At 39.6% G+C, this 10,886-nt stretch overlaps 1 protein-coding gene across 3 annotated transcripts in view; it reads left to right on the top strand.

Moving 5' to 3' along the window:
- Positions 1-5,713: 5,713 nt before the first annotated feature.
- Positions 5,714-10,886, top strand: part of LOC107102292 (platelet-derived growth factor receptor beta-like) — a 28,116-nt gene continuing 22,943 nt past the window's right edge. The window contains exons 1-4 of one of the 3 annotated variants that reach the window (XM_015401535.1): positions 5,826-5,866; positions 8,716-8,770; positions 10,000-10,062; positions 10,207-10,289. In XM_015401535.1, coding sequence (XP_015257021.1) covers positions 10,238-10,289 — 52 coding nt within the window. In that variant the 5' untranslated portion in view covers positions 5,826-5,866; positions 8,716-8,770; positions 10,000-10,062; positions 10,207-10,237. Of the gene's footprint in view, positions 5,867-8,715; positions 8,771-9,999; positions 10,063-10,206; positions 10,290-10,886 lie in introns of all 3 variants that reach the window. The other 2 variants (XM_015401534.1, XM_015401536.1) reach the window with 2 other exon arrangements.

Raw genomic sequence — 10,886 nt, 5'->3', positions numbered from 1 at the left:
TACCAATGAGACAGGTTATTGCTTGGATTTGAATCCAAGCATCCAATAAAAAGAAGGATCTTAAAGGAACTGATAATATTCTGATGATTAGCGTTATTTCCACAGTTGTGGTCTTGACCGGTCTTGAAATAAAATGCCGAGTCCTCAGCGCCTGAGACCGAGACAAGACCGAGACCAAATGCGATCAAGTCCGAGACGAGACTGAGACCATCCAAAAAAATGTTCAAATAAGTACTCGAGACCGGTCTTGAGAGCAAGACCGATCTCGAGTACTACAACACTGCTCATACTTTGTTATTACACCAGTATATTTATATGAATAACAAAAAACACAACATAAAAACACTTTATAAAAACAACACATTATTTCATGTACAGGTTTAGTTTTTGTACATAAATCTTGTCCCTCTGAGGCTTTGTGAAGGCAAATCTGTGTTTCGCATGGTCCAAAAAATTAATGTACCAGTTAGCTTTACAATTTTTTATATATAAAAACTTTTTACTGTTCACTGTATTTAATGTGTTTTTTCAAGAGCAACTATGCAAATTAACAAACATCAAGAAAAAGTACACTATATTATATTATATTCCATGTGAATCCTAGAATGTTCATCATTCTTTGCCTTTTCTATAAAGTGCTGCACTGTGGTTGGAGGTGGTGAACAAATATACTTCCTGTCAGCTCAGGTCGCTGCTTAGCTTCACCCTGAGCCATCCTATGTGTTTGTATTGCAGAGGAGCAACTGTGTATGCACAACTTTTAACGAGAGTCAGTGGATGTGTTCAATTTTTAAGGCTGCATGCTCCAAAGACTCGTCTACCTGGACTGGAACCTTCGAGGTCCGTGAAAATAAGGAGAAGAGTTTTGGCTGTGGATTCAAACAGGTCTAGCCTTCTGCGGCTTTCACAGCCGCATGCTCTATCGCTTAGCAACTTTGAGGTTTGACACACAAAGGAGGAAAAGAATGAATAATGAACTTTCTTTCTAATTCTTTTTCTTTTTTTTTATTGTAAAGGGAACAAAAACACTCATGAGAATACAGAGTGGAATAAAGGTGGCAACCACCAGGAGCATGAACAAATAAAAGATAATGTTATGATATAAAAGCATAGAAAGATATAAGTAAATTTAAACAATGTATATATATATATAAATATATCTCCAAAAGTAAAAGTAAAGTAAATTGTGCAAAATAGCAATTGTAAAATAAAAATCCAATCAGATTTATACTACAGATATATTAGAATCTGTCCTTAAATTACAGCCAAACCCATTTACACAATAACAGATAAAAACATTTCAATAAACCAAAGGTTACCTGCAAATATCTGACTAGTTACTCATTTAAAAAAAGTATTTTGATTTGTTTTAGACAGATCTATTCACATACTTGTATTATATTAAACTGCATTTCCAATATTCACCATTATTTAGTGCCTTTTTCCTCTGAGCACAGAGCAGCCATCTTGCCTGGACTTGCAATGAATCACGGGATACCCAAAGCTACATAGGGTAGCTAACTAGGGGTCTTGAAATATGAGCACCGCGCTATGATGTAATTGGCCTATGAGTCCGGTCTTAGCAGGATGCAGCCCCTGAAATACAATTCAGCCAATGGGTTAACATTCTTGCGCCCTAGGTGGCAAATAGGTCACAAATAAGAGGAAAACTGGAATGACTCTTTATTCATCATATTATAAAATATGATGAGTAAATATTAAATAATAAATATATATCTATATATATAAATCCCATCTAAAAACTATATATCTATATATATTGAAATATTTAACATTTTAATTTAAAATTAAATCATAAAATAAAAAAAATAAATAAATAAAAAAATAAAAAATGTTATGTCTTAATCAGGGTCACTGGGTTGGTGGGGCCATGCCCTAATGCCCTCTATCAGCCAGCCACCAGTGGGTCAGGATTAGGGTAAATGTAGCTAGCAGGATTAGCAGTAACTAAAATGTATCTAAATCAATGTGAAGTCCTACTATGAATAAAAAAAACAAAGTAGCGTGTATGTGTGGTAGTGGGGGGTACTTTTCTGTTTTAAAGCTTGATTGGGTCAGAGCTTGATTTTCAGTCTTTTTTATGGTTCTGATCTGAAGTAAATACAGAGTTATTAGAACTGGGTCCACCCAAGAAACTACTTGGCTGGACCCTGCAGTTTCTTGATGCTGTGATGGGTTTTCTGAGCCTGGCCGACAGAGTTTCTCAATTGTTTGGATTTTTAGTTTTAGGCACAAAGGTGATAAAAACAACAGGGTAAAGGTCAACGGGGGCATACAGTCAGAATCATCCAACACAGTAAACTTTACAGCCCTGCTGGGAAACGGAATGGCAGATAATAAATCATTTAATTGGTCAGTTTTACAAACAGCTACAGATTTAGAGTTCAATCATTTAATCAAATCAATATAGGGAGGAAGATAAATAAAGGCTTATCTATAGATACTGCAGAAATGATTGCATAATAATGGCAGTAGAATCGATTGAGGAGATTAGACCATTAAGAGTCATGATTTGCACAGATTCAAAGTCGTCATTAATCAGTCCACAAAGAAATCATTACGAAAGTCGTTCTGATTTACTGTTAGATATTTAAAAAATACTGTATCGCATTCAGATGATGGGATTAATGGCAGTTTTTATATGGGTTTCTACACATTTGGTGCTAAAGGGAAATAAAATGGCTGATAAAACGGCAAAAGAATCCGCAAACAGAAGTATAAATCAGATTAGAGTATAGAGGTTGTTTTTTTTTTTGTTTTTTTTAGCCAGCTTTTTTAGCCAGCTTTGTACGGGCTTCTGGTTATTTCCCCATTGTTTTGTTTTTTATTTTTTGTTGAGAAGCCTTTATCAAATGAAATGTTTTATTGTTAATATTGTTTGAAAAAATATTAGCCTTGAACCTCTGAACTAATAATAATAATTGAACTTTATTGATCTCACATTGGAGAAATTGACTTTCTGCATTTAGCCCATCCCCTTGGTGAGCAGTGGGCTGCCATTGTGCGGGGGTCTTGCTTAGTGACCCAGAGTGCCAGCTGTGGAGATCAAACCAGGTATTGCATCCTTCTCAAAACAAAAGGGCACTGCTCATGTTGTGCAGAATTAATTGCTGTATTTTTGTTGTCAGTTTTGTGTTTATCTAACTTTAAAATGTCAGAGTGGGATATTCTACATGATGGGATCTTTGCTCCCACCTTCTGGTTTAGAGAAGAACTGTTGGTTCTAGAGGCGGAACTAGCAGTTCCATGTTTGTGACAAGCCTTTTCACATCTTCTAAAACACTGTTTTCTCAAATTTAGCAGGGCGCAGGTCAGAATATTCTTATCCAGTTGAAGTCCAGCTAATGAATCAGAGAAGTTGAACTGCAGAACAAACTAATTCATAACAGGTCAAACTGCTGAGAAGAGATCCGAAGCCTGTTACACAAAACCAATTTAACAAACTAAGACTGAAATTCTCAACTCTGAATTGATCTAGCCTAAGATTGGAAACTCAGAGTTTTCAGTTTCATAAAAGCTGCTTTGGGTTAGTTTAATCAACTCTGAGTAGATCTACTCAGAGTTCAGCATGTGCATACAAAGTATGAAAAGCCATTATCAGTGAATCACTAATGCAATGTCACCATGACAACAGGAACAGGAAGTGTCTATTCACACCGCTGGAACTAGATATTTTAATGCAGAATTAGACAGTTAAAATGTTTAAAAGACAGAGCACCAGCTGCAAAGGAGATGAAAATGGTGGAGGAGCAGATTGCTGCTCAATATATTGCTAAGGTTTATATCAAGTCATCTATGGAAGGCCATTTTTCATGTGTTAAAGCACTCTCCTCTCTATTGCTCTATTTGTAAAGCGCTAAAATTCATTCTTCCTGCCCAAAATCACATTCCTAGAACTGTAATACCAGATTTTCTAAATTATATTTTTGCACAAGAAACTAATTTTCAGAAAGTAAAATACCAAATTGTACAAGTAAGAATTAAGTTTCATATATCTAGAAATGTTTACAAATTTTAAGTGCTGTTTTTAATATTTATCAGCTTGGCTGAATATGTATTTATATCTGAAATACATTTCCTTATGGTGAAGATGAAGTAAAACAAAATGTTGTTCTAACTGGTAGGACCTGTGCATCATCTCATGGGGTTCCTCCTCATGTTGATTCTGTCTTTTTTTACACAGTTAATACTAAGTAGCTGTTTGCAGCCCCTTCAGATGTTATCATCCCATTAAATGATCATTATTAGCAGTTATCGGTCCAATAGAATGGCTTCAGATTCTGCCTCTTACCTACCAGTGGCTCAGTAGGCAGATATCACTGAATTAATCCTAATCCAAGCCCAAAGGTAGTTCCTTTTTCCTGGGGAATTGAATCTATTTATGTGTAATCCGAACATAATTTCAGCAGTTGTTTATGTACTGTAAAAAAGAAAAGAATAAAAAACTTCCTTATGTCACTCATATTAAACAAAGCAAAAACAAAAATATCATATCCTGTCAACTGAGATTATTTTAATCGCCATATTAAATCTGTGCGACTGAAAGACGGGGAATTAATCTGAAGTAAAGCTTTAAAATGTAACTTAAAAAAATAGGCAAATGCTAAATAGGTAGCTGTTATCACACATCAATGTTCTCTTAGTGATATCAAGTTCTGTTACATCCATGTTAAAGAAATCTGTATAGGGCTGCTAATGTGAGGATGGTACGCTCTGGATGTCTATGATGGACTGTTAGAAGAAAAGGTAGCACTCATTATGATAATTTTCTTAATAAAAAGGACATCTATACACAGTCTGAGAACCCTCTCCCTATAAATATTTAATTATCTGTGAGTCAATGCCGCTCATTCTTTAACTGGATTCTCATCTAAAGGACATGTTTTGGTTGTGTTCTTAACACCTAAGGTGTCTAACGAACCTACTGACTGATTCTCTTGTGCCCTCTTCATTCTCTGACATGGGAGCTGGCTCAGAGCTCGTCTGCCTAGCTGTATGTTTCCTGGACAGGGCTTGTGAACCTGGATGACAGCCACCTTTTGTACCTCTGCTTCTTTTTCTATGTCTGTTTCCGTCTCCTTGAACCCCAGTCAGCCTGGACTGGAGCCCTGCTGACACGCAGTAGGGTCTTCAGCAGCGGCCAACACATCCAATGAGGGAATGTAATTCACTGCCTCTGAAACCAGCAGTTTTTCTCTAAACCAGAAGGTGGGAGCAATGATCCCATCATGTAGAATATCCCACTCTGACATTTTAAAGTTAGATAAACAAAAAACTGACAACAAAAATACAGCAATTAACTCTGCACAACAGTAGACTAGAATTTAAGAGGATTAAGAACATGTTTTTCATGTTTATAGGGTAGAGTTTATGTCTGCATGTTCTATAAAATTCAAGAAAAAGATCAGCTTATTTAATGAATATATTATGTAGAAGCATAAATTGATTTGATGTATAAATATGTACCTAGCTTAATTAGCAGGGCCTCATAAAAATCTGCTCTGTCTTCTGTGATTTATTTAGAAAACATAAATGTAGGTTCATAGAGATCAGTTCAGGCAATGCAAAATAAACTTAAGGTGGACGGGTGTATTAGGGAGTTTGTCGTGGTGAGTGTGTGTGTGAAGGGGTAAGTGGGGGGGCTGGTACTCACTTCCTGTCAGGGAAAAGAGGGGGCGGGCAAAGGAATTGAAAACAGACGTCTCTCTCTCCCTCTTTTTACTCTTCTAGATCAGAGTCAGACTGGGGAAGAGCGCTGAGGAAGAGGTGCGCTGAGGAAGAGGTGCGCTGAGGAAGAGGAGCTGAAACCCTGACAGAAGAAGAAGAAGAGAAGGAGGATCTAAAGGTTTGAACAAACTAAATCCTTCTACAGATTCTTTTTTTCTGAGAACTGGTTTAGTTGATGGGGTTCCACTGAGCTGCTGGGTTCCACTGAGCTCCTGGGTTCCACTGAGCTGCTTGGTTCTGCTGAGAGGCTATGTTCTGCTGAGGCAATTGGTTCTGCTAAGTCGCTGGGTTCTGCTCAGCTAACACTGACAGCAGTTAAAGTATGTCTGCGTTTCAGCCCCATGAGGTCACTTTTCCAGACGGGGAGAAAAAAAATCCCTCTATGGAAAAACTCAGAGTGGAAACTGAAAAACAGCAGTCAGCCCTGCTGTCGACCCAGCGGTTCTGATCGGCTGCTCAGAACCCTACATGTCAGAACCTCCAAGTTCCCGGAGAGCACGGCAGAACCATTAAAGTTCTGATTGTTCTGTCAGAGATCATCAGATCTGATCTTAACTTTTGTATCAGGAAGATGGACTCACAGGTCTATAGCTATTTAGACCTGAACCAAGACCTGGATCTGGACCTGGACTGGTGCCAGAACCTGGACTTGAACCGAGACCTGGACTGCTCCCAGATTCTAGATCCGAACCAGGACCAGGACCTTGGCTGGTACCAGAAACTGGAACGAAATCAGGACCTGGACCTGCACTAGGACCAGAATCATCAGGAGGACAATATAATTTAATTAGAAAGAAGAGACTAGAAAAGACCAGAAACAGCCTTTACTTCTCCACAGTGAGGAAGAGGCAAAGCAAATAGTAAATGCATAGAAGTTCCTCCAAGGGAACAACAACAGAGTCAAGTCTTTCTGGGAGGAGGGATCTGAGGGGAGGCTCCTGAGTAACCCTACAGTCACCAGTCTGTTATTGAAGAAGCTCTGGGATGGCTTCATCCATGAGGGGGAGACATTGTCCCACTGATGTCATTCTGTCTCCAGAGGACATCCTGAGCAGGTTCTCTGGATCCTCTCCATCCTCTAACATCCCACCATAGAAGATGGCTGAAGTCACCACACAGACAGAGAAGTTCCTCAGTAGTGCCCGCTCCAGTCCAACAGCCTCCTCAGCAGATGGAGTGTGCTCTCCCCCTTCTTCTATGGTTGGTCAACCTTTCTAAGGTCACAGCAGACCAAAGGAAGAACCTTCAGAGGTAGAAGTATCATCATCATCATGACGTTGGTCCACTACAATGAACAGTCTGATATCAGCATCCTCTAATGGAGATGTTCCTGTTAATGAACACAGGACATCAGGATGGAAGAACCGCCTCAATGTTCTTCATGAGAACCGGCCTTCTGTCAAAGGTTCTTCAATTGGTCAAAACAGTTTCACAGGGAATCTGGCAGGAGATTATGTAGATTTTTCACATCACCTGCTCAGGTAGTTCTGAAGGTTCAGAAGGTCAGTCACCAGACCAGGGCCTCACCCTCATGTTGAAGGTGAGAGTAGCTGATTGTGTCACAGTGCTGAGCCATTTGGGTTGAACTGAGGCAGCTGGGGGTGGAGAACCAAGGAAAAATCCATAAAACCTGGTTCTGGAGCCAGGCTCATACCCACCGGGGGTCACATAACCTCAGTGGCAGAATGGTGCAGTCCAGGTTCTGAGGTTCAATCACAGGGGCATGCTGTCAAAACCATCAGGGATGTTTGGGAAGAACATCAGCGACTCTGCAAAGAAACCAGCTGCTCGGCCCGGTCCAGTGATTTTCCACAAGGTCCAGATCAAATCAGAACAGCACCTTGTTCTACTGCAGTGTTCTGACATTGCTTGTAATATTTATGTAGTCATGGTTTATCTGATTGGAACCAGCTTTAGTTGGAGGAACCTGGACCTGGCTGGATTGCAGAAGGTTCTCAGAACTACTGAGCAAAGTTGTGGTTGGCTCAGACTCAGGCCTGGTTCTGTATTTCATCATGATGGGGGTTGATGGCGTAGTTAGGCAGGAAGTCAGAACAGAACCAGAATCAGAGATAAACAGAATCATCTATCTTAGAGGCCGGTGTCCCACATTGTCTTCCTCACTTATCCTGGTGAGGAAAACAATGGAAACTGCCACCTGATCAGTAATAACTCTTTGACATCACAGCTCTTTGATTGGCTGCTCTCTCCATGCTCTGCAGCCCACAGGAAATACCTTCCTGTTTATTTTCTTCTTCTGTGGTAGACTCACATTCCTTCCTCCCAGAATCAGCTGCGATTAGCTGAGCCTCCATCAAGGCCAGTTTTGATTGGATGGCTGAACACAGTGTGTCATTTGTTCCAAGCATGAGTTTGAAGAAGCTCAAACAGTTCAACAGATGGTGCCTGTTTCTGCTCACCTGAAGTAGAAATACCAGAACCAGGGACTGAGCCAGAACCCAGACAGTTTTTTTCTAGAGGAGAAGATAAATTTCATCTGAATGAATTTTCACACTGAATTATCCTAAATTTTCTCTGGTTCTGTCTCTGATCTAACCAGTGACGACATGTTTAGCCACATGCCATCATTCACTCTCTGGTGTTCTACGTTGTCTATGTGTCCTGAAACGATGTGTATGGTGCAGCTCTTCTTTCTAGGAATGTGGCCAAATTTAATAGTTCTCCAAAACTCTGTCAGCCCAGGGTGCAGACCAGGAAGCAGACCTCTCTGCAGCTTCTCTACTGTTACCCACACATTACTCCATCCAGACAGTGCCTTGCGTATGACCAAAATCAAATAAATAAAAAAGGAGGAAATCCTGATAATCTCATTAAAATTCATATCAGTCCAATCCCTCCAAGTTAAAACTATGAAAGGTTATTCATTTAACATAAGAGTTAGGCAATGACTTTTTGAAATTAATTGATTGATTTGTGAAAATAAAATAGATTTATGTTGTGTTACAGACACTTGGCAGCAGCAAGAGGATTATATTAGGAAAAATGAGGCACTTTATTTCAGGTAAAGTTATTTAAATTTTCACATACCCATGAATTCTGGGTAAGGAGAAAGAGTACGGTGAGGGGAGAGGAAAATTAACAACAATCTTTCAGTCTGACGTACTGGTTACACCAAAGTCAGTTACTAATTACAACTCTTTTGAAAATTTAACCCTTAGTTTCCCTCAGCCAAATTACAAAGCAACACAACCTCTTCTTTGTGTAACTTTGCATCATCCACCAGCTCCTTACTCTGAATACTTAGATGAGTTTTCAGAGTTCCTATCTGATTTAGTGTTAAATACTGACAAGGTCATCATAGTGGGGGATTTTAGGTGATATTAAAGGTGATATGTTAAGTGCAGCTTAAGATATCATCTTTTTAGTAACCTTTACAATTACTTTACAAAGTTATCCTTCCCCCAAAAGATTGTTTCACTTTAGCCGATCATTATCAGATAATGCAGTTATAAATTTTAAAGTATCTTTCCCACTTTCTTTCTCCTCTGTGTCTCTGAGCAGTGTTGCAGAGGCCAAACATTTAGTTTATTCCCCTTCACATGCTGAGGAGTCTGCTAAAGGGGTTGATAGTTCTCTACATACTGTCTTAGACAATGTGGCCTCATTGAAGAGGAAAAACTTTAAAGACAGAAAACTGGCTCCCTGTCTTAATGCAGAGATGAACACTGAACAAACCTGGCAGTATGATCTGGTTGATTTATCTCTAAAAAGAGTCTAGCGATTAAATGTGTTATCACTTGGCACTAATTAAATAAACTCCACTGAATTTAACTTAATTCACATGAAAGCTGCCATCATGGCTGATAACTGACATAAACATTAGTTATTAATATGGGCCCAGCTGGTCAGAACAATGCTCAAAGGTCGCTAACATGGGCCGATTCCGCTGCTAATACTGATATGTTGTCTATCCCTGGATCAAAGTTTTCATTTGAACAGATGCAACTGGTCCTTCGAAAGGCTTGATGAAGAGTCCCAATATGACGTGAGTTTGACCTTCACTTGGCCTTCAGAACCTCAGATAAAATTACAGAACCCCCAAATAGTGCTCACAGGGGTTAGGGCGCAAATTCAGCCACAGACTCAGTCATTCTCTGAGTTTTGAACCAGCAACCATTGAAGGACCAAAGCAAATAATCCCCTGCTAACCATCATCTAACCTGTTCAAACCTGAGCAGTGGCATCAAGCTGGGAGCTTTAGTAACATCAACACCTATTTTTTTATCATAGAGTTCCACCTGGCAGCACACAGCGTTCAGAAGACAAGTTCTAAAAGTTGACCTCCTGTTAAAGGTCTGTTTTCTCTTCTATCCGTTTATGTTTTCTTTTTCTGCAGCACATTTTTAAAGTTATATATTCATATAAATATCAGCTCTAGTCAGCAGGTTAATAACCCTGAACTGGTCTTCAGGTTCTAACAGACTTTTATTTTTACAGAAATGTTTGCGACTCACCAGGATCAGCAGCCATGAGGGCATCCATCAGAGGACCCATAGGAAGCCTGCTTCACGTCCTGCTCGGTGAGTTTCAGAATTCAAAATGAGAACTGAAAGATTCAGTTTTAATTGAAACTGAAAAGCTGACTCCAGCTCAGCGCTTTGTTGACTCCAGCTCAGCGCTTTGTTGACTCCAGCTCAGCGCTTTGTTGACTCCAGCTCAGCGCTTTGTTCCTTTTCAGTCAGTCTGTTCTGTCTTATTGGCTGTTCTCAGTGAGGAACCAGTGGTTCCCATTGAGAACTACTGTTTCTAAGTGAGAAACAGTATGTTCTCTGTGAGGAACAGCTGGTTCAAAATTAGAAACAGTTTGTTCTTGCTGATGAATAACTGGTTTTGAGTGAGAAGCAGTTAGTTCCCAATGAGGGACACTGGCTCTAAGTGAGAAGCAGTTGGTTGCTGATGAGCAACAGTAGTTCTAATTGGTTCTAAAAGGTAATCAGGAAGATCAGGTAATCAGGAAGGCTGAGTCCATTTTGGATAATTATACCCATCCCCTACATAACGAATTTCAGTTCCTACCCTCTGGTTCCCGTTTTAAATACCCACCAGTTCGGACCAACAGATACAAACACTCCTTTATTCCCTCTGCTCTTCAGCTGCTAAACTCTAACAGGAAAAGC

The sequence above is a fragment of the Cyprinodon variegatus genome, unplaced genomic scaffold, assembly GCF_000732505.1.
Source record: "Cyprinodon variegatus isolate N-32 unplaced genomic scaffold, C_variegatus-1.0 Scaffold1231, whole genome shotgun sequence".
Taxonomy (NCBI): Eukaryota; Metazoa; Chordata; class Actinopteri; order Cyprinodontiformes; family Cyprinodontidae; genus Cyprinodon; species Cyprinodon variegatus.
This window is presented reverse-complemented; position numbering and strand designations above follow the sequence as displayed.